Genomic DNA, 24,580 nt, shown 5'->3' with positions numbered 1-24,580 from the left:
GAAGACTGTATCTCTAGCAGACCTCAAAGGTCAAATACCTGCTTATTAAGTGTAAGCATGCGTAGTGCCAAAAAAGCTAGAGAGCAACAGTGTCTGCCCAAAAAACTACTGCTTCTCGCACTGTACACAGTCTTAAAGTAACAAGGAATGTTAGTATGGGACATAACTTACAGCACAAGCTTCAGATAAAAAAACAAAAAAGAAACAAAAAAACTCCACCAATAGAGAGGTGGAAGTTCAATATGGACTCCACGACTTTAAAAGGGTCTGCCTTGTGGGTGTCTTGAACGCGCTGCAGAAGTACCTTCACTGCTGAGTGTGTTTAGCGATGTTTCTTCTTGAGAACTAGAGGTTTTCTGCTATTGCAAATAATAAAACCTTGCTTTGTCCTGAAGTGTTCCAGGAAAAAGTCAGTATTCGTCTAATATACAATCCACTTGAGATTTATAGTATTTGAGCAACAAAATACATTCTTTTTAAAAGAAGAGATCAAGTCACGGAAGTCTGGATACTGCAAAAGTAAAATTCTTTCCACATTGGAGGATGAAGGCAACTCCACTTCTAATGTGTGCCACTGAGTAATCTAATGATCAGTTACATCTCTAGAAACAAAAAGCATCCAGCTTTTGCCACTTTATAAATATGTAAGTAGACTCATGATTTGGTAGCAGCCATTTTTTCCAGGCACAGAACAGTGGAAAAGGTAGAAAAAAATAAGGGTATATATTGCTGCTGTAGTACTGGAAGAATAGGCAAGTGTAGGTGTTTTTCTAATCCCGTTGCAAGTTTACAGTGATTTCTAGCCATTTAACTATTGTTTCATTTTTTAAAAAGTTATGTATCTATGCTAAATTAATAATGCAATTTGAAAGTGCTGCATCCAAGACTGGCTCAACCCCAACATCTACGCACCAGAAGTTTCACACACTGTGCATCTGCAGGGGTGTTACTGAGCACAGGCCTTGGCTTCTGCAACAGGCTTCTGAGAGCAACCAACATCAGACTCTCTCTTGCTCCTAGTGGTGCCCAGAACCGTTGCCCACGACTATTTTAAAATTGCTTCTGAACTGCCTGATCCTGTGGCACTTGGACTATTATCCACCTTTGTAAAAGGAACGGTTAAGTAGCAGGTGGCAGTTGTACTCCTTTCTTACAGCTTCTCAGCAGTTTTACCGGGGGTATCTTGAGCTGTCTGTTGAAGGCAGTCCTAAACAAAGCTTCTAGCTGGGAACTTTCAGTCTTTAGAAACACCTTTATAGTCCAACTGTTTATGTATAGAGCTCTCCAGCACTCCTGTCACTAGAAGCGATAAACACACTCCACAGAGAACATACTTGCTATCAAAACTGAATTCCAGTAAGTTATTACTAATTCCTGACATCCACTGTCATGCTGAAAGTATGCAACAGAGGAAGAGAAAACTAGAAAAATACAGTGGTCAGGTGATCTTAAACATGGTTAATAGTTTGTAAATCAGAAGATTTTTCCATTAACCTGGGCTGGTATAGTGTTGAAAAGAAATGGCAATTTCTGACATGCTGTTGAGAAGCCTCCTGCTCTGTGGGAATGATAAGAAAACTGACAACATACAGGGGGAAATTTATTCTTACTTAAGAGGTTAGCAGCTAACATTAGAGCCTGAAAAAGCATAACTAAACTATATGTTTCCTGTACATTAGTTGTATAGCTGGCATTTAGTACAAGGTCATTGCCACTTTAATTTACTATTATGCTATGTGAACTAAAACCCAGACTCAAGAATGCTGAAATATACTAATTTCAGCTGGCTCAATACTATATTTACAGGAAAGATCCAAAAGAAACACAACACAGCTCAAGTGTAACATGTAATGAAGGGGCAGGAAGCTGCCGCATCCATCCTCAACTGTGAAAGTACAACTGCTTTTCCCAGAAGTTGTAGTACAATGCATAGTTATTGAATAATGTGGAAAGAATACCTGCTCACCCCAGTGTGGACCTGAAAACTAATGTTCTGAGCTGTTCAACCATAAGGTAAGTCAGTCTTAAGTGCGTACAGTTTTCCATTTCCATATATATGCAGAGGAGGCTATTAGCTAAAAGCACAGCAAACAAAGAGGTAGTTGGACAGTTTACATTTCCTGTTCCATCTAGCATCCAACACACAGGCACCTCTGGTACAGTTGATTAAATCAGAAGCCTTATTACAACACTGAACTCAACATTGCTTCATCTACCTTATGAACTGGTGTAGAGCACTAGAGCAACCAAACTAACCTCCAAAGAGATCCACTTCAGCAGTGGCAGCAGTAATAGTTGTAGTTGTAGGAGCAGCAGCTGAAGTAGTTGTAGTATCAGTAGTTGCAGCAGTAGTTGCACTAGGCTCTGGGGCAAATGGATCTGAAATCTGTGGCTCAGAGGTAACACCGGAAAGTGCAGCCAGATTATCTATATGCAACCATATAATGAAGATCAAACAGGAAAAGTAAGGGGAAGAGGGAGAGAGACCACAATCACTTCACTCCAGAAAGTTGGAGCTTTTAATAAGGAGTCTTAACATTCAAAAGTCTTAGAAATCAAAAATATTACTCACCCTCTCCCAAGAGGTCTAGTGATTGTCCATTAAAATGACCGCAGAATAAAGAAACAGACCAATTAGTAGAACTGCCAGATTGAAGATGTTCATTAGCCATATGTTCATTCTCTAAGTGACATGTCTATGTTAACATAATTTCTGCACTCAATTTTCCAACATTCAAGAAGTTATTGTTACATGACAAAGCTCGTTCTGTTTAATAGCTCTATTTAAAACAGAACCAGTACATAAGTTTCACGTATTTGATAAGTTCCTTAATATCTAATCAGCAAGATGTTCAGACACTGGTAGTATTTACCACTTCTGTTTTATACAGCTGATTTTCTTTTCTTAAACTGTAACAGAGAGAACCAAGTAGTGGCCTGTAAGCATTGACAGGAAGGTCTCCTACCTTTCAGTAGCCCAGGGTAAAGCCAAGAATCACTTCTTTAGAAGTTCAATTCACTACTATACTAATTCTCTCTTGCATTTGGCTTAGCAGTGTGAGAGTGAGACCAGCAGTAGGTAGACTTCTTTGAAGTTTATGAACAGCTAACATCCCCCAAGAACATTGAAAATTTTAAATGCAAGTTCCTGGGCCTAACAGCACACAGATTCAAGACTTTCACCAAGTAAAAGCATACATGGGAGGAGTGAGCCCCAATGAACCCCAATGCACACATATAAGTACAGTAAACAGGCATAGTTGAAGCTTATTTAAAATCAATGAGCTATTAGCAGAACATACGCAGATCCCAAAGAGAATCTCAAGATTATTCTGCTTAGTTGCACATATTTTCTAAACCAACGTAGTCAGAAAGCAGTCAAAATCAACATTAGAGTCATTAAAAGTAGACAGAATTTAGCTTACTGTTCTGCCAAAGGGAGCTGTTGTGATCCACCCATCAGCCCTAGAACCCTTCACAAAACTGACACTAAAGTCAGGGTACTCTAGCAGAGAGCAGCTTGCAAATACAGTGTTAAGTTACTTCAGAATACAATACATGGCATCCCTACTGCCCCAAGTATATTCTGAGAGACAGACAGGCTGTGGTTCTTGTACCTAAGACAACTGGTACAACTGTTTACCAAAAAAAAAAAAAAAAAAAAAAAAAAAGAGGTGAGCAGCTCCTCCTTGAAAGCTTTTCCTGCATTTGTGATAGAGGAATACTATGCATAAAGCATACTGTGCAGAAACAACCACCTCTGTCAACACTTGCTATGAGGAGTATGAAGGATTGCCAGCCTAAGCAGGCTGGCTCTGTTCCAACTTCAGTTCCTTAGTCAACTCTTTCTGGAAGCCAATGAAGCATCTTTAATGACAGACTTTCCTACAATTTGATGTCCTCTGAGATCAGTCAGACTGCGCTCAAAGACAGAGGAAGCTTTGCCTACACAAAAAACAACTATAAGCTATAAAAACCTGTGAAAACTAACCAGTTTGGCCTATTACATTTTTATACTGCAGTTACAATAGTCTGAGCTCAGCAACTACCTATTTACTAACCAGTAGCTCAGTGTTGCTCCTAGATTCATTGTACATGTAACAGGGTCATGGGTTCATCTGATCCACACCGAACAGCAAGCACAGAGTCCAGATGCTTTACTGTGGGTTCAGTACGTAGGAAGCAAAATGCTTGGAGCAAGCACAGCTCAATCTTCACAAGTTTGTCTTTATTTTACAACACTTGTTAAAAGGCACCAAGAAACCACATGTAGGTATTTTCGTAATTGGTTCCTTGGAAGAGCTCTACTTGAGACTGACTGCACAAGCTGAGGTAAGTCAAAGCACCATTCTGAAAGAACGTAACAGTATATTAAAAATGCAGCACTCTGGTATCTCATTACTGCACAGCAGGTAGACATCTCACAGCTAGACTTGAAATAAGCAACTGTTGGCAAACTTTTACCTTCTACTAGCTTATTCTACAATGCACTTTTGTTATCCACTTATGTTATAGATCACAATACAGTGAAATTACAATTATCCAGCATAGCAATCTATACTTACTCTTAATATGGGAAGGACTCAAACCAATGCTTTATTGTATAGTAATATTAAAGTAACAATACTAATAGCAAATCCATGTTCTAAGGCACACTGCAAGGTAGTTCAGAGCAGAAATTCAAGTCAATTTGGTTTTATATCCAAGAGCCAGACCTTGCAAGGATGCAGAATTTGACCTACTGTATTTTTTTGTAATACCACAGTCTAGTTTGCCTGCCAAATGCCTATTGATTCACCTTGCGGTATGCTGCAGGCAACTTATTACCTACCCTACCTTGATCATCTCTTAGCACAGAAGTGTACGTTTTCACAAGTTGTAATTCATTTGCTAGATAACCGATGTTGTATTCAAGAATATACTAGGTATACAACAAAATATACAGTGTACTGTATATACCACTATAGTGTATTATACTGAATATACAGTATATGCCAGAATGCATAGAATCTACACTGCCAGTGAGACTAAGAAAGCAGGGTTGTTTGTTGGTGACGTATTCCTGAGGTTCATGTGACATTTAAAGTGCCAGTTTGATGCTGCGTCTTGAAGTATTTAATATTCACGTTTTCCTAGCTATTCTGAACTGCAGCAATTCTTCCAGCTTCCTACTACTACTACTTCTTTCTCATGAGTTCCCACGTTAACTTGCTGTGGGCCAGAAGAGTTTTGCAGATGAGGAAGCTCACGTAGCAGGGTTACACATCTGTTACACATCCTCCCAGAAGTCCTGTGTGGAAGGAAGGTCCAGCCTCCTGCTCAGAACAAGATTACGCCCAACACCAGACCAGAGCAGTCATGGCTTTGTCTAGTCAGGTCCTGAAAAATCTCCAGGAAAGGAGAGTCCACTAACTCACATGGGGGATCTGCTCCAATACTGCCCTAACCTCCAGGTGAAATACGTTTTTTCCTCATATCCAATCAACCTCTGAAGCTGCAACGTGTTGTTATTACTCTTCACTATAATCAACTATCATTTCCAAGAAAATTTTGGCTCTGCTCTCTAACTCCCCTTCAGGTAGTTCCAGGCCACTACTAAGAGTCTCCTTTAGCCTCCTCTTTGCCAGATGACAGAGGCCCAGCTCCCTCAATTTCTCTCCAAAGAGATGTGGAGTCCTGATCCAGAGATCATTGGAGTCCTGGTAGTCCTCGGCCAACTCCCTCTCCCTTAAACAGGGAAGCCCAGAACTGGATGCAGTATTCCCAATGTGGCCTCACCTGCATTAATTAGAAGGCTCTATACTACCTATAAGATCGTACAATTTATAATGATTACTGGCTTCATCCTGCAGATTTAGTTTAAATAAGTAAAGAGAAAAACAACCCTTAACACAGGCTCAAAGGTTTTCTCATTATCAGATGAAACATTAATGGAAACTTCAGTATTTTCACAATAAAGCCATTCCAGTTCTCAACCTATGCATGTCTGACATGGTGTTTGGTGATTATGTAAGAGAGTTTAAAAAAAAAAAAGGCAAAAAAAAAAAAAGCAAGATTCCAGTGCAGTAAGAGGTCATTATATCTGGACTCCCGCCAGCAGTAAAGCAGACAAACTTGAAGCTTACTAAGTTACCAAAATGCTATTCTGAAAGATAAGGCTGAAGTATATTTGATGAGGTTAGAGGTAATCTTGGCCAAAGGAAAAAAATTAGCTGTCCTTTTCCATTGTGCAGTAAGAGAACTAGGTGCATTACTAGTAAATTTTAAAGTTTTCAGTAATTCAGAAGAATAAAAACACCTAAGTTCCAAACTACAGGTGCTTTGTCCAAAAGAGCAAAGAAAAGACCAAGTAAATCAGCTTTCAATTGCAATGCGAATCAGTATTTTACAATAATAATGGCTCTTTACTCTGCATAAATGAGCAACGGCTTAAAAAAGTCAGCTCAGAGGCCTGAGCTCTTTCAAACATCTCAAAAGCTTGAGTTCCAGTACTTGGTAATGACAAAGCAAGACAAATAGGATGCAATCAAAAATTGCAGAATAATTAGTCCCAGGCATCCTAGAATAGACGACTCTAGTCGTGCTTTCTGGGTAAGATTACATTTCAGTTAATAAAATTGACACTTCTGAAAGAAAAAATTATACTCAATTCAGCAGATTAAATAGGAAGATGCAAATCATGGTCTACATGACAGCCATCGTGATCCTCTCATAATGAAGTGGCTGAGATACAATGTCATCTTTAACAAACTAAAGCTAAGACAGAAACAGGGAATGCAGAAGCCACTAGTACCCAGTATTAGCATCCACAGCAGAATCAGCATGACTCAGTGTAGCATTCCTGCCGTGAGAGGGCTGATGAGTTCATTAAGCTGCCACACAAGATCTTCTAAGATTACACCACAGTGGGTTTACAACTATGTAAGTTAAATCACATTTACTGGCCTAATTCCTTGTCTTCACAGGACAGGAGTGAGCATTGCCTACATTTATCACAGTCCTCTTCAGATCACCAGCTGCTAGCGCTGCCTGGAACAGGCTCAGCTCACCACCCACCTCAAATTTCAGAGGGCTGGTTAGGTATTCCTATTTGAAAGCAGTTAGCCCTCTACTTCTATTTTCATATTATTATTCTAAGCAGACAAGGAAGATTTTAATAAAATATGTTAAGAGTTGTCAGAGGTAATCACACTTGCAGCAGAACTAATTCGCCACCGTTGGCTTTAGATGCGTTTATCGTTGTAAAAGATATTTTTGATCCTCCCCCTACTGATCTGTGAGCTTTGCTTTACGAACAGAAGAGCTGATTTCTGCCCTCACCTGCCGATAGGCACACGAGCAGTTCTCGTTCTTCTGTTTTAAAGGGCCTACCCTACCTGTTCACCTTCAGCCATTCCCCTCCTGCTCACTTTTAGTCACCTAATCCTGGCTCCCCCCAGCTTTGCAGTCAGGCCCTTATAAGCAGCTTATACTATTATGCATATGCCTGGAAAAAGGAGTAGCCTGTGCTGCGAAGGGATGCCTGACTGTCAGGTCAGCAGAAGCCTGGCAGTGAGCTGGGAACATCCTGTGCTAGCAGAGAAAGAGCCAGGTTTCAGTTCAGCCAGGCAAGACGACGGAGACTGCAAGAAGAGATGCTGACAGTGAGGTTTCGCTACCTCCCCATGAAGTGGCTCCGGCAGGGGCGGCTGGAGCCGCCTGCCCACCAGCGGCAAAATCCGGCTGAAGATCCAGAAGATCGCTGGATGGTTTGGAAGAGCTGCCAAGGAAAGGAAGAGAGATATTAAATACTGGAGGAATTTGGCCATTTCAATCAAGTTAAAAAAAGAAAAAAAAAAAAAAAAAAGAAAAATCATGACTGGATTGTAGGAATTACTCTTAGTTTGGGTGACTGATGAAATGATTGAGAGACACATTTTTTTCAGGCCTTAGGATTAGAGCAGTGGCCATAAACTCCTCTACTGCGGTAGGTGCCAAGAATACAGTACACCCCAGGACTGGACCTCAACTTACTTCCATTACTTGATAATGACATTGTAACAGATCCATGAGACTTTTACAGTCCTAAAAAACCCAAACAAACAAAACAAGAAACCAAACAAAAAACCCCCAAACCAAAACTCGAAATCCCAGGTGGTCCCTAAGAACAGAGCAAATAACTGCTGCGACTGAAAACAGCTCTATTCTACTTCAATATTTCACTGCGCCATGTCAGAAAGCAAAAAAAACCACATTTCCAGGCAATAAATAGGCATTAGGTAGATGACAGTTGGTAAAACTTCTGTGGCTTAAGCCAGCCAGATACTTGCTTAGGAAACAAGGTCTTGTTCATTTAGAACATTTAAATAATAAACAATAGAAGCTCTTTCTTCAGTGAAGTACTTCATCTGACATTTAACTGAAGTTAGTCACATCTTCAGACTTTTGGTTCAAGCTGAGAGCTTTTACACGTCTAGAGTTCTTTCATTTCTGCTCATTACAATGAGCAACAGCAGTTTGTTCTGGTTTTGACTTGAAAGCAAGGTTTAGATTTTCTCATTGGTCAAATGTTTATTTTTTATTTTAACCTCCAGAAGTTCATTATTTTTGTGCTTCATTAGCTGATTTGAACAGCAAGAAAAAGGAATCTTAATTCAGCAGTTTTAGAAACAGAATGCTGAAGGTCAGCAAAGACTACTTTGGATTTGCACATTACTTCAGTCTATTCAATTAAAAGTGTATGTTGGGAATGGTACAACATCACTACTACACCAAAAGCAAATCAGAGTAGCCACAATTTTTTTTTTTTTTTTTTTTTTTTTTGTTAGAGCTCGTTTGTGATCTATACTGGTAGAATAATGTAGTCCATTCAATACTGATGTACACTACCTGTAAAGTAAGCAAAATCCTGCAGGCAAGCCTCCCGTTACAAGTATGACTTTGGCATCTACATCAAGCTCAGTAGCTCAAATATGCTTTTTAACTTACCTGACTGGAGCAGCTGTAGATGAAGTTGCAAAAAGATCAACTGGAGGAGATGTATCAATAGTTTTTGCTGGAGTAGAACTAGGAGATGTAACAGTTGTGGCTGGAGAAGACTGGAGAAATATTTTAAATATACAAATTCAATATACCAGCATTTCTCCGCAAACAACTCATGCACAGATTCACATACTTTAAAAACCCAATTTTGACATCAGGTCTTCTTATCGTGAGCTGTTCCCCCCTTTGAAAGAATTTAAAGAAGACTGGGCTAAGTTTGCAGAGGGTGGTAGAGTTGAGAAACTCCAAGGTTACTCCACCTCGCAATGCCTGGCTCAAGAGGAAACGCCTCCTGCACGCATTCAGAGCGCCTGCAGACACCAGCAGCCAGTCTCGTATGAGCTTTAGTCCCTTGAGTTCAAGACTCGCCCAACATCTAGGCAACTAACTCAGAGACTTGTGACCTGGAGTTACCTTACCTGCCTTTTAAAATCCCAATTAGGGTAACTAACAGTTCCTATGTGTCAAAGGATGCTCAGCAAGTTCCAAGAAAACAGTTTGCTCCCCAGCAAACTCCCTCCTCTCAGTTTTAAGACCACCCTGAAGATGGGAGGAACAAAGTATTTTTGTAGGTTTGTTTCTACATGTGTCAGACCCTTCATTTCGTCCAGAGTGAAATATCCGTTCATCCACAACAGCACCATAGTACTCTAACCATAGAAATGATGGGAGAAAAGAAATGGTTAGAAACTAAGTTAAAAGTGTGTCTGTAAACCTTCAGACTGAAGAGAGTTTAAAGAGCTATCAACAGTGCTAACGGTTAAGTCCTTGGGAAGATATAAAAGACAGCTCAGTCTATTATTTTGCTTCATTAGCTCCTCCAATTCTGGATAAGACACTTTAAGTACGGCAAGGACAGACACCCAGGAGAGGATAGTGCAACTCTTCTGTGCGCTTGAAGACTCAAGTTACCTTGAGGAGTGTCAATTTAATTCTAAAAGGTACTATGAGCTTTGTTACAGCATCTCACATGCTAGAGAGATCCTTTTTCTAATGAACGAAAACAAGTACTATGTTTAGTACTGTTTGCCGTTCTGACCACTTCCAAGAAAGAATGGCAAATTTGAAGCGATTCTCTTCTGATTTCTGTTACTGCCGTCCCATCGTCACAACTCTAGCAGGAGATGCATATAAGCTTTCTAGACTCTCCTCAAGACTTTACTAAGGTTTGAGACTAGAATGGTCCAAATTCTTCATGTAAATCATGGAAGATGAGGTTACTTAAAGTTGTAAGAACACTTTCTGAGCCATCATGTAGTTCTCACCAACTGCTATGTATTGAACAAGAGAGTTTTTTCGTTGTAGTTTGTTTTTGTTTTTTTTTTAAAGGGCTTTTTGGAGGGAAATTTAAGAGCTTTCACTAGAATCAACCATTGAACTGCCTCCCTCAGATTCTGAGGTTTTCATTGAGTTTTTCCTGCACAACACCCATTACTAGACACGGAACTATGGCACCTGGCAATGCTTCAGGGATACCAGGAACTGCTGTTACTAACACCATAAAGCTCATTAGTTTATCTGACACTCAAACCAAGACAGTTTCACTGGCAACTCTTGCTTTAAATTAAGGTGAGCAGTCTCTCTAATAAAGGTCAATTCTGAAACTAGGTATATCAGATGAAAGTTTTCTTCCTGGCTTTTCACATGAACATAGTTTTAAAAGAGTCAGAACTTCCTCCTAAAAAGCTGCAAATGGAGTAATGAATTGAGAGGAGGAACAGCATGGAGTAAGTTTCTCACTGACATGAGGCTTAAGAAAAAGAGAAAAAAAAAAAAAAGGTTGAGATAAAGGTATGTGTATCTTTTATGCTTTCACAAAGTGTAATCATCAGATCCTGGCAAAGCTGCTTAGCATCCTGCACTGGTATAACCACTATAGCCCTTCAGAACAGTGAAGCACTTTTATGGGGCCATTATTTACAAGGCCATTAAAAGATGTAATTTTGTCACTTAGGTAGGGCCTAGGTGGCAAAGTCTAAAAAGCAGATTAGGAGATGGAAATTTAACTCTTTATGCACCTAAGATGTTCTAAAGCATATCACCTGAACCAGAATTAACTAGTACAGCAATTGGCAGTATTTACCTTGCTCAGAGGAGAAGGAGCCCCAGATCTAGAAAAAAAAGGGGGTTTTCAGATAAGTACACTTTTGGAAACTATGTTTCTGGTCATCAAAACTCCTGCAAAAAGACCAAAAACTAAGCATGACAGCTTTCTGAAGATCTCTACAATCACATGCCCTCCCCATTTCTCAAACTTTCACGTGCCACTTTAGACAAGGAATGCAAGTTTTTACTTCAAATCTTAAATGAATCTTTTAAGCTAATTGGTACTACAAGATTATTCTGCCTTTTAAATAAGCTCTACTAAATGGAGAAAAGGCAGAGATGCATGCAAATATCTTGCTTTTGGGCCTACAGGAGCCAGTAGGAAAGAGTTACTGGGGCAAGATGTCACCATATTATAAAGTCATGCAATAGCAGCAGAATAACACCAATATGGAAGCAGTTATCTAACATAAGTCTTCTGAGGATGTGTCAGCAAATTTTCAAAGTCTACTGTTCTTTTAAAGAAAGTCAGAGCTACTTTAAAATAATGATATTTAAAAGCATGGAAACAGTTGGTTGGAAAGTCCAAGCTGAAAGTTTTCCCACACGCAAGAAAAATCACACTGAAACTAACTGGCAGAGCCTTAATCTTAAGTTAAAATGTACGTCAGTACATTTGTTTACTTTCATCATTATGAGGTATGAAAATACTGCTACATATTTTTAGAGCTGCTTTGATCTAAGAGATGAAAGGAGGAGTTGAACTTAAAACTGCACCAGTATTGAACTAGCATCCATCCTATAGGCTACTTGAATTGGATGAGTCCTAGGAGCTGTAGACCTGATTAAAAGATCTGGAGCTATGACAGAAATGACCAAAAATAACTCAATGACTATATACAAAAGCAAGCAACAGTTTAGGTACAATTTCAAGACGACATCTATTTCTAACTGTTCAAGCCATCTTAAAAAAACCATAACCATGCCTGCATGCGAGGGATATGTAAACATATGCACTTACCCTTCGCTAAATTGCAAGGAAAGCAACAGTAAAAGAGAAAACACAGGTTTAGCTTAATCCTTCCTAGACTTAGCCATGACAAGTATCTAGTAAGAAGATGCAAAGCCATTAGAAAACAAATTTTGATGATACAAGCCTCAGCAGCAGGGAAAACCAGTTCCTTCTAGGAGTTTTCCACAGTTAATTTTACTTCATTTTGGAAAGTGTCTAGTTGTTTAGTGTGTTGTTTCCACCCAGCCCCCAATAAGAAAAAAAAGTTGCCATTAAGACAACTTTGTAAGGGAAAGGAAAAGCCTAGTCTTGCCACAGCTTATTGTACAACTAAGTGACAAAAGGAGGTTGCGGGAGGCAAACCTAAACATCAGCTAGTCTCACAGTTGTTACTACTATGCCCTGATACATGGTACAACATATATACCTACTTGTTGCCAGGTTTTTTTCCTTCCAGTGAGTTTAGATGTTGCTCAAGGGTCTCCATGAGACTGCTAGGAGCCTTGAAAGCAAAGAGAAAGACACATTTCTAAACACATTGCATTGACCTAAGGATACTTTGAAATCCAGCACCGATTTCCCTGAAATCCACCACGTGTATGCTCATGCTGCTATTTTATTTAACACCACTGTGAAAATAGTGGATTTCCGTGCTAGAAGTATTCAGATGAAGACAGCTTTTGAAAGATAATACTGTGTCCAAATCTGCAGAGAGAAAACTTTTACCTCTACTAAACAGCGCCTGAAGCCTAAATCCAGGATGTGCTGCTCATCATGCTTTGAGTCAGTATTAAACATTGACAACAGCACAGGCATCCACAGGGTTAATTTTAAGAGTAATAAGTTTAAGGTCATCTTTCAGTTTTGCTTTTAGTCAGACCTCCAACACCTCTTTCATGACCAGGGGCTTAGATAATATTTGCAGTCTAAATAAAACAAACTAAAAGTCCTTTCTAATGCCCCCAAAAGCAGCTACCTTTGGTTCAAGACTCCCAACACCACAAAACCTTGTAGCTGTTTCTTCTCCAAATGGTAGCCAGGCACAGGTTACTGAGCCCAGCAGCTAACCCAAAATTTGGAAAGATTACTGTTTTAGACATCTACAAAAACTAAGCTTTTTCAAGCCTCCCTGATCTTAGGTTTCATCTGAAGCAACCTTTCTGTGGTCAGGCGATACCCCCAGGCATGCGTTTGCTGTGACAACGGTAGCAAACAACAGTGTGCTTAGCTACTCCAGTATAAAAATAGAGTCCAGGTAAGTTGATTCCTATGAGGAAACCCTTGAGAGATACAGTAGGATATAATAGTCAAGGATTTCATCAGGGTTACCGGTTCATCAATGGTACAGTCTTTAAATGGGAAATTCTCTTTATCAGTCTCTTTCAAATCAACCACAATTCCTGACAGCAATACCTATGGTGTTTTTCGTAAATAGTGTCTTTAATTTCAGGATACACATATGCATCAAAAAAGTCAGTTTGCAGTGCTTGAAAATGGACTACCTACTGCTTCTACATACAGTATGCTGAAAACCAGCTGGCTGGCTAAATCAGGTGTTTCAGAATGCTTAGTACCTGCTAGTACCAACGCACAGCTAAGTGTACTTACAGTGTCTGCATATTAATTCTGGCATTAAAACTGAGCAGTAAGGTAACTTAACACATGCAGAAATTTAAAATGCTCAAAAAATCCTTAAATGATGGCTTGAGTTTAAGTATGTCCCATGTACGTATGCAATGCAGAAACATCTTAACTACTGCAGCTTTTATAGGCATATTTATTCATTTTCAACTAATTTGAGCACAGAAATGAATTTGATTAAACACAAGTGACTTAGTTACAAGAATTCTCCAGCAGCAACAAAAAGATGAGTAAAGGCTCACTTTTGGGAAAAAAAAAAAAAAAAAATCAGACTTCTACATATTCAAAAAAGCTATAGCAGAAAGCTATGTTTCAAAAAAACCAAACCAAAACAAAAAAAACCAAACCACATTATTTCCTGTTACTTCTACACACTTTAAATAGCTTTCCAATACATTATTCACAGGTTTCTTAAAAGCCAACAAGGTAATGCGAAACTCATCTATCAAACAGAATTCACAGAGAAAACTTCAAAAAGTTTCTACCCAGATGCAACAATTTGGAAATTAAATACTGTCTGGTATCCAATTTGCAACACCGAACATTGCTTAATTTCTTCTAGATACTGCTTCAACATTAGACTAATCTATCAGTCAGCATCGTGGTGGAACCTTAGATATGGCTTCCCCACTAGCTATTTGGGGCAAAACTGCCGTACTTTAAGAATTGCTAATAAATAAAAATAAGCCAAGCTCTTCAGCTGCCAAGATGCCTCCTCAGCCTCCAAAACCTTGCAGTCAAACTAGAAAGTCCAAAGATGACAGCTATCAACTTGTATTTCAGTACTGTGACCACCTGTTTGTATTTACAGGGTATATACACACATCAAGTGTCAACACAGCCAACTTCTTGTGGAATACTGCTGACTATTGCCATGGCTTGCTTTAGGAATTTAGGTGTACCGTTGATATTATATACAATTATATATTACTTATTAGCTGAAATTCAGTTTTATTATTCACCTTTTATTTATTTCTCACTGAAGTACACTGCTTAGGTCTTATACATAATCTACAGCACGTTGCAGATGAGCTTTAGCAAGTGAGTCCCAAGCAGCCTTTGGAAGAACACAGCCATGAGGGACTACCTGGGAAGACCACTGAAGTGGTCAGGCAGTTGGACTAGATGATCACTGTAGATCCCTGCCTTCCCAAGGAACTATTCTATTATATTCTAAAGCGTTGGTTCATGAGGCAGCACTCCGGCAGCAGTAACTAAGGTGCCGCTGAGCAAGCGCGGCACTGGCTGATGATGCCGAACAGGGCTTGTGCAGTCCCAGCAGGCAGCCTTTCCAGCAGGCTGACACAACACAACCAGAAGGAGATAAAACCCACAGGAATTCATACAGCATATTTCATTAACTGAGTTTAAGGTGAGTTCTTCTGGTTCAAGGACTTAGTTCATCACTGACCGGACCGTGTTAAAAAAGAGCTCCTGAGGTACAGAGTTAGGTTAACATACTACTTCAGCTATTTCAGAATTAGGTTCGGTATTCCACACGCTGCTAGTCTAAGTTTTCCTCTGCTAAAAGAGTGGCCAGACTTCATAGCCCCGTAGCATCTGAAACCCATAAAGATTAAAACTCTCCAACTTCACATTGTATCTCACTTTCAGACTTTAACTGGCTTTTTAACCACGAGAACCACTATTTTGATGCTGATTTAAACCAGCCTTTCAAGAGGCTTTCAACAACTACACATTCATAGGTTATGAACACATAGGATTTACAACTGTTAAGCAGTTTGGGCTGCTCTTCTGTTCCAATTTTACTGGCATCAAAACTGCCACGAGTGAACTCTTCAGCACAGATCTCTTCCTCCAAGTAAATATCCTTTCCACATTAAACACAAAGCCAGGCACCCAGGCCAATTTGCAAGTGACATTGAAAGTGGACCAGCACAACAGAATTTAAGCAGCTACAGCATAAGTGAATTTTGATGTTAAAAGTTTTCATGCATACTGACAGAGAAGTTCAGCAATCAAATCACAGCTTCTGCATTTAAACTTCAAGTCCACAGCACTAGTGCTAGTGCTGCTCTGAAAGAGCAGAACAGTCTACCCTTCAACTACAGGTCAGAAGTCATCATGAAAGATGTTTTAGTTATATCAGCCTTCAAAAATAGCTTTGGGCAGTTCTTATTTGCAAGTTGGGAGGGCTTTAAAACATTAGGTGGTGTGACTGCCTACCAACATTTACATTCCTGGTGTGCTTCCTAATTACATAACTCTCAGTTATTACACAGATCCGAAAAGACTACAAGAGAAGCTTACCTGTGTAAGATCAGGAATATCACCTTTGTCAATTCCAACTTGCTGTGGATATAAAAGAGGTAAAGCATAAGTGCATTATTCCACTGCAGCAGGCACTAATTTTGACTAGAACTGTGGTATACTCTTCAACATATAATGTGCTTCATCTTTAGAAAAAGAGCACAAAGTTAGCAAGTCCAGATGCCCATCTTTCCACTAGCTACCTTCAACAACCTGCAGTAGTCTTTTTTTTTTAATTAAATATCCATTAAAAAACAAATAAAGGAAAAAAAAAAGGGGGGAGTTACATTCCACCCAGGTAAACTTCATACTGCAGGTCAGGTGGGGCTTTTTGGTCATACACTGTTGTCTCAGAGGGTAGCATTAGTGAACTGCCAAACACATATTATACAGATACCCAGCTATCCTAATGAAGTTCTCTGAAATTCAGCCAGTGAGCAAATCCTAGAAGACATCGCTTAAAAAAACGCTAAAGCTCAAGTCACTTTGTTGTTCCACCCTTCTCTCCTAGCATTTCAAATACAGCAAGATGAGGTCCAAGTCTGCAATCTTCTATTAGTTGTCCTGTTGCTTCACTATGGCTCTTCAGAGTGCCTGTTGGTTTAGCTTTTGCAGAAGAACAAGCTCCACTGCACCTAGTAATCCTGAGGTATAGTCACTATAATCCCTGTCCTGCAAAGCTGACCTATAGGTGTCTATAAAGTACTTCACTCCCTCAAGCTCAAGCTCAACATTCATATCAGACATTACGTGCCATTCAGCAGTCTAGCAGAGTCCTTCATAAATAGTTAAGTGAATTAGCAAAGAAACAAACTTTTTATTCAGCTCATTACTGCTGTCCATTATAATAAAGCATAAAACATGGAAAATGTGCATCTTGTGGCAAGAAACCAACTACCACAAATGAAGGCCCAGCAAAAGAGTTAACTAACCATGCAATATTTGTATTATCCACGTAAGAGGATGATAGCAAGGATCAAAACCAGGAAAATCTCACATCCCAGTTAACTTGTAGTTGGCTGCAAAGACTTACAAAGCAGACTTACAAAATCATTATGCTTTTATTCCTAATTGCTGTATCTTCCTCTAATGTTCAAACCTGTCCTAGAAGCATGCATTCATTACAGCCTTTCCAAGAAATATAGATACGGCTGAAGTCATGTCATCTGTTAAGTTACCAGGAAAGTTGAGGCTGGCTGCACAGTAGAGATGTGGAAGTCCTAAGCAGGGACTACTTAACTACTTCCAGAAGAGCTGAACAAGCAGATCCAGGAACTTCTATACTGCCTCACATTTATACATAGTGAGTCAGATGCTTAACAAGTGCAATTAATATTTTTATATCAGTGCTAAAAAATTCACAAAATACTTAAGTGCCAGACTCAAGATGACTAGAAGTCACTTACCTCCGCAACTTTAAGAAACTCTGATACTCTGGTCATTCGAGTAAGAAATCGTTTGTAGATTTCAAGAGCATCTTTACATTGTCCCTTTTTCATTTCAAAAAATTTCTCTAGAGAAATAATTTGGCAAGTTTCAGTTAAGATGTCTTACATTAGGTCTGCATTCATCAGAAACTCTAGTTTTCAGGAAAATCACATTTCAAGAGTATTGCACTCTATTAACATTTTTCTACTTAGACACTAATCTAGTGGCATTCCTAGTCCTTAGTAGAATTTAGAAGTCGGGCTTGCTGAGCTGCTAAAGAATTATATACACCAGAAAATTGCACCCCAACCAGCCATAGCATTGTGTGTGATATGAACCAGGTTTTTAAAGATAAAAAGTAAGCAGGTGAAGTAGCTACCAAACTTAAAATTCAAAGTAATTAAGGATACTTAAACGTATATTAATATATGTCCTCTCCCAAGTTGTCTTCTCTCCAAAGAAGAGTACTTTTTCCACTTGAATAGCTCTCTAAAGTTGGTTCATTTCCATTAACAAGCACTACTGCCACATATTTCAACCAGAACTTACACTTTAAGTAGAAGTAGACAGTGAAATTTCCATCCAATTGTTATGCCCAACACATTCGTATCTGCTGCATAAGCTTCTCATGCCTATAGTTTCAGTCAAAACACCTTGGACTTACTTTTATGAAACCGCCAGAAAGCGTTGCAACATGGGTACAAAAAAATTGTCTGAGCTTTACAGCTCAGGAACATCTTTTTACCTGTTCAGTGTCTGTAACCTCTCTGTTTCTTCCTGTTCTAGTTGCAGCCAGAGTTTTAGGTCAGTCATACTGGCCAAGCAATCTCAGTTTTTAGCTGTCTTTATAGACCAGCTGAAGTGCTCACAAGTTTTAATAGTTGAAGCTCATTTTCTACAGGGTCAGTTATGTTTCCTGCAGTTTATGGCAACTCCTCGTTTTAGACCTCATAACGAAGCCTTTCGCAGGGACAGCTTAGGGTGTGTTATGCTGGTGATCACACCAAGCTGTCTGAGCTTCAGAACATGCTCACAGCCTCCTATAGACTTTGTAGGCTGATGGTAGGAAGGGTTCTGGAGGGGATCCAGCTTTGGCAGTCACGCTTTCAGACAGATCAGGAATGTTATTCAGGAGTATATTACTTCATATAAGGCTGCCACATAGGATATATAACAGAAGAATCTGGGCATCTTAAAAATGCAATCAAAGAGCAAAAGTTGCTTTGCTAACCTTGCAGGACATATTATGCAAGCTCACACAGCACTGTACACTTCTTTAAGCACAGAGATGCTCAGTGTCTCTATGTAGACATCTGTACAATTTTAAGGGCATATGACAATCCAGCCTCAGATGAACACTAATGTAAGAGGTTATGGCTTAAAGTTTTCTCTCACTTCAGAATAGAACAGTCAAGAAAATGTAGTTTTAATGAAGGTTAAATAAAAAAACTGAAGTGGATCTGAAACTCGTTTTTCACTCACTTATGGTATGTGAGATATAGACACCAGGTTACTTACCTAGTAAGTTAATAACCCCATCATTGTAGCAAGCAAAAAGTTTGATAAGATCTTTAAATAGAAGCATGAATGCAGCATTTATGACACCATTTGTCAATTCATTTGGATGAACCTACAAATAAAATACCAGTTATTTACAACAGATGTTTTGAATGCAATCAGAAGTTTCAGCTTGCACCAGGTATCTGATGCTGTTATAGATAGAATCAAGCACTGAATGCAAGCTTTCACACAAAGAAACCAAACAAAGGTTTCGGTTAGCAGATCAAGGATTGCTTTCTTCACCGCTCCAAAACAATCCACTACAGCAGAGGAATATCCCCATCAACAGTAAACATCTTAGTCTTGACTCCTTCACCTATCACAAAGAGGAGGAAGGCAGAGATGCTATTAACAAAGCTTTAATGAAACTGGACAAAAGATGTCAGTTCACAGCAGAGTTTGACAAAACCTCAGTAGTCTACTGGATAATACAGTTGGGTTAATGATGTCAAGACCCTTCCAGTTCTCATGTTAACTTGGGCAGAAAATAAGTTCTCGTTTATTAAAAGTTCCTTCTTTTAATAAAAATACCTCCTCTTCTGAGACCACAATTCCTATGCCATTTATGGAATGAAAAACACATTAGCGAGACATGTACTTCTAAGGCTTTCCTCTGAAAGCTGTAGTGGGCCCTGCCTTCCACCTGAGAGCATGTCCTTCTGCCCACCAAGAACAGAAGAACTTCAAGACTCATTCCTTCAAAGACCTCTTTGCAATGTACCTCCTACAACAATTGACTCCTGTTTTTATCCTTAAGGCAGATAAACAATCCCACCAACATTGAAAACATTATAAATATATTGTAGACTCTTATTTCTATGAACAGTCTAGACCAAAGTTTAGCCAATTCAGTTTACAGCTGAAAACCAGATGAAGATTTTGAGGAAGCCAAACAACGTACATGCAGTATTTTAATGGCTTTTTGCCTCCCTGCAAAAGAAGTCGGTTGCCAAGAGACAGAAAAAAGATTCTTCAGTCTCCTTGTTTTGTCCATTTCTTCCCCTCACTGATGCAGGAGATGAAACTCCAAACTCTGCGTCAGCATTCCTCAATGCCCCTCATTTCCCATGCTGTTCCTCTACCCTGTCCACAAAAATAAGTGCAATCTGCACATTTCATACATATAGGAAAGGGCCATCCTTCACCACACTACCTCAGTGGGACACTGAAAAGGGGATTTTTTGGCCCACATGATGGGATGACCAGTAAAGCATTACCTACAAGGTGAAACGTGTTCATTACACCGCAGCATTTATAAGTCACTGCCCAGCATTAATGCTGGGTCAGCTACAATACATACATCGAATTCAAGTAGTGCATCAATTTGTTCCTGTAATATTGGCATACTCTTCAGCAGCTTTTCAGGAGCCATTGTTCTCATTACACCGTCAGCTCTGCAAGAGGGAATACAGATTAGAAGCCATGGCATTTCCTCTCTCCCTTCCCCCAAACTGATTTGTTGTCTAAATTTAAGCTTAAAGCAGCTATAATCCATTTCAAACGTTTGAAGCACTGTCTGATTCTCCTGCTTCTCATATCATCAATAGAGCTGGCCTGAAAAATACTTCCTCCAGCCATCCTCCCCGACAGCAGGTGAGGAGAGGTTTTGTGTTAGAGTTACGAATGTGAGATTGATCTCTTTATGTAAATAAAACACTGAGAGTTTAAATAACTTGACCAGAAATACTGTCACAGAAGTACTTAATGTACAAAGACTATCAGTTCTCTAAGTTTGTTATGAATAACTAATGACAACTCATTGCTGACGTGTCTGTGGTCACTGAAGGCAAAAAAACGCTACAGGTTGGTTGTTTTGTTCCCCCCCCCCCAATCAGGTGCCACAATATATGCATGCCAATTCAGTGATGATTTAAATCAGGGCAATCTTTGCTTAGAGCTTCTGTCTTCAGGATTCCTGAATACTAAATTCCACTACTCCTTCATAGCACTTCCACTGACTTTGACCTGCCTTATCAGTCTTGAACCATTACTCCAACAGGATCACGCAGCGGTGACGGATGTGTGGCATTCCTTAATTGCCGCCCGTAGCCTTATAGCAGTCTTCACGTGTGCCTGTTTTCATCTCTGAATATCACAAACCTGCACAACCACCATTAGGTATTGCCCCATTCTGGCCACTTACAGGTATAGCATCTCCTCTCTGGAAATGCATACCACTATTCTTATTTAATGCTATACTCTGAGGCAGTGCCTTGTTTTGGGTACCAGAAATAACATGCATAGAAAGCCTGTCCAGGAACAGTTTATAACTGTTGGCTGTGTTGCCTGCTAAGAACTTCAGGTGTTCACTTCGGTTTTCCTTTGTACTCAGTCATCTTTCTTATGGAAATTGTCTGGAGTGTAATGAAACATCCTAAATACAGTTCAGAGTGTTTCCTTCTCCAAATCCTAAACACAGTCTCACTGCAGCACTATTTAATAAGAGTCAGATTTATCATCTAGCACTAAAAGCTCCCAGCTCTGCAAGGCACCTTGCTTTAGTCTTCGGTATTTGCCTTACTATCTACAGTCTTTCCTCTCCTCCTTGTGCAATTTTTAACCAATTACAAATACTTAAGAACTCCAACCATTTTGGTGTTTCATTGTGGCTAAACAAAGAATGTAAGAATGAAGTTATTGAGACACTAAAATTAAGTGTAATGCCACAAACAAGATTTTCATGGGTCCGACAACCCTATCAGTTTACATATCTAAACTTTGCTTACCCTTTCTTCACTCTTGCAAAGTCAAATGCCATTTGTCTGTAGGAAAATGCTTTTTCATTCAAGTATCTACTATAACGCCTTATAAAGGTGGACATATCATAACCTGCAAAAAACAGTTACATGTTTTACACTTAATTTTCATGCTTGTTTGGAGGTTCTTTAGTAAACAATAATATACAGTCAATAGATCCTAAGGTTATGTGATCTCTGTTGCACTAAACAACTCCACATACAGAACAGGCATTACAAGACATCTTCCAGCTTCTGAAGAAAAAGCAGTAGTGCTGCACCAAAACAATCTACCACCACTCTCTCCTCCAACAGATTCATCCAACGTACCAGTGGCAGAGTTCCTGGGGAAACCTGCTAGTGGCTCCTACACAGTTATGTGGTAACACTACTTGATGGGGAAATTAGTTACCCTTCTATTAACAGGGAAAAATTCCAATTTAACAAAAAGTTTATACTTAACTGGTACATGACTTCTGGGATAAAGACTTATTTCAACTTAAACACTCTTGCTATTTTACATATGTCAATCACTCCAACTCTTACATGGACCTTCAAAATTCCCCTGACTAGGTTTACCAGAACAAAGAAAGTATGATGGCATTCAGAGATTAGTGCCTTCTTTGAACTGTTACACCAGGGATCTTCAAGGCACATAATACTGTACAAGCAGCCTCAAACTTCAGTGACCTTCAAGCCTATAAGACTTCTACACAGTTAGTATTACAGTCTATCCTTCAGGTATTTCTTTCAAAGTTTCTTCCTCTAAGCTACAGAAATGTGTGCAGAAGGCAACTCCTCCTCCTTTTCAGTACAAGTCCCTTTTTGCTACCGTTGTTAAAATCCACACCCCTCGACTTAGTCATTGACTGTATTTTTCCTTAATATCCCTCAACATTAAGTATCTCTGCTAACTCAGGCTTAACACTACCAACTCTGATGGCTCATTATGTCTGACACACTGTTGTATTATCTATGAAATGGCAATTTAAGTTTAAAGAAAGTGGCAAAGAACACAAAAGCATGCATTTAACAGAATTCCTTGTTGCCAAATACCAGTATCTTTGAACACGGATAGCATGTTTTGCTTAGACAAATACAGTTTTAATATTTGTTTGGCTTTGTTCCTGCCCTGTGTTACCATTTCTAAAAGATGCTCAATTCTTGGTGTCACATGTCTCCATCCAGAGGTGAAGTAACATGGCATTGCTTCGATCTTGCCCATTAGTGTAGCATTCCTGCACTCTGCATACAGTCTACAAATATCTCTGACAGCTGCAGAATTATAAGGTTTCTCTCTTCTCTAGTAGAGCTACCATGAAACAAGCTTTTCCTCCGCTAAGTGAAGGAACAGGAAAATACACTAATAATTCCAGAGTTAAAGTAGAAAAACAGACTTTGTAAGCTTTAGAGAGAACTCTTTAATTTCTGCCTAGACTTTTCTAAATTCACTACTCAAATCAAAAGCAGGTAGTTCTTTTGGTGCCTCCCCCCACTCAATTAAACACTTACAGACAACTCCTATAAAGTGCAGTGTTCCCAAGCAACTAAATTACTGTTTAAGACAGTAAAAACCAAAAAACTAAATGGAAAGTTATCAATTTCATCCTTAACTCCCATGACAGTTAAGGAGATAGCTGACTGGGTCCTGATTTCAACCAGCACTTTAAGGGAGTTGTACAGCTTCACCTTTTGAGTAAAAATTCTGCAGGAACTGAGAAACATTGTACTGAAGTTGTCCACCAGTTCACTTGAGCTCCTGTATTCATTAAGTACTTATAAAAAGGCTTCAGTAGCACATTTTTATATTATTTTCATCTTATGAATGAGGGAGCAAATTAACAATAGTATCTTATTTAGAATCTTGTTAAGATTATAGACATGAGTAGGCTTACCATGAGATCCACTTTTGTCCAGAAAATTGCTGAGATTGAACAATGTGTTTCTAGATGCCAGGTACTGAATAAATCTCTGCAACACAAAGTTATTTTGTTATCACAGGCTGGATCTGAAGGCTTTGTACCTCCTAGCAGGAAGATTACCAGTCTAGTTCCAGCATACACACGTGAAAACCCAGAGTTTTGTCTTAGCCTGCTATAACTTCCTCAAAACTTTTTTCATCCATTCAGACCAATTACATTTAGCCTCAATCTCTACTAAATATCCTACTGTATACATAAAAATAGAATCTGTGCAAAATAGAAACCAGATTGTGGAAGGAGCAATAAAAATGGTTAATTCTCAAAGAGATTACAAAGCAGCATATCCAGGCTAGTCCCAGACTTTTCAATCCAGCAGTCCCCAGTTTCAGCCAAGCCGAAAGCCTGTTTTAATAACAAGCAGGCCCCACATCAAATACAGGGACTAACAGCCTGAAACAGTTACAGAACGCAAATCAGAATATTGGCCAAAACTTGGAATGGACAAGTAGGACAGGAGTAAAAATTTACACTGTGACATTGGAGAAGTTCATTGCATGAAAACACTTTATATACAGCCAGGGACGAATTGTTTCACAGTCATACTAAAGCTCTTTAAGTATGCTTTTGTTTTCATGCAGACATACCAGTCTGAACAGGTCAATAACAAGCAAGGGCAAGGAAAATGCAATCCAAAAGGCTATCAGGTTGAATTTACAGCTCTAGGAAGATTTTAACTGTCATGCAGAAAGGGCAGCTATTTGGATGGCATTACACAAGTGGCAGAACATCAACTTTGACTCTGGTCAAAAAGTCCCAGGTAGTCTTTAATCCTGCGTAGCTCTGTTTTCAGACAGCACATAAATTGTCAACATCCTGGAACAGGCTGCTGCTTGCTCTTATGCTACAGTTTTTTAAACGAAGAGACAGATAATCGGCATGCCTCC

General features: G+C 39.3%; 1 protein-coding gene across 17 annotated transcripts in view; it reads right to left on the bottom strand.

Moving 5' to 3' along the window:
- The window catches only part of SNAP91 (synaptosome associated protein 91), a 70,596-nt gene that overhangs the window by 25,515 nt on the left and 20,501 nt on the right, over window positions 1–24,580 (bottom strand). For 16 of the 17 annotated variants that reach the window (XM_030039625.1, XM_030039593.2, XM_030039606.2 and 13 more), the window contains exons 4-16: window positions 23,610–23,685; window positions 21,706–21,808; window positions 20,280–20,373; window positions 18,938–19,049; window positions 17,398–17,504; window positions 15,992–16,033; window positions 12,511–12,581; window positions 12,089–12,094; window positions 11,105–11,132; window positions 8,968–9,077; window positions 7,659–7,759; window positions 2,573–2,587; window positions 2,257–2,427 (exon numbers count right to left, since the gene is read on the bottom strand). In XM_030039625.1, the coding sequence (XP_029895485.1) occupies window positions 2,257–2,427; window positions 2,573–2,587; window positions 7,659–7,759; window positions 8,968–9,077; window positions 11,105–11,132; window positions 12,089–12,094; window positions 12,511–12,581; window positions 15,992–16,033; window positions 17,398–17,504; window positions 18,938–19,049; window positions 20,280–20,373; window positions 21,706–21,808; window positions 23,610–23,685 (1,036 nt within the window). The remainder of the gene's footprint in view (window positions 1–2,256; window positions 2,428–2,572; window positions 2,588–7,658; window positions 7,760–8,967; window positions 9,078–11,104; window positions 11,133–12,088; window positions 12,095–12,510; window positions 12,582–15,991; window positions 16,034–17,397; window positions 17,505–18,937; window positions 19,050–20,279; window positions 20,374–21,705; window positions 21,809–23,609; window positions 23,686–24,580) is intronic. The other variant, XM_030039671.2, reaches the window with a different exon arrangement.

Source organism: Aquila chrysaetos, chromosome 2 (assembly GCF_900496995.4).
Source record: "Aquila chrysaetos chrysaetos chromosome 2, bAquChr1.4, whole genome shotgun sequence".
Lineage (NCBI taxonomy): Eukaryota > Metazoa > Chordata > Aves > Accipitriformes > Accipitridae > Aquila > Aquila chrysaetos.
Note: the sequence above shows the minus strand (reverse complement) of the source record. Positions and strands in the feature narration are given on the sequence as shown.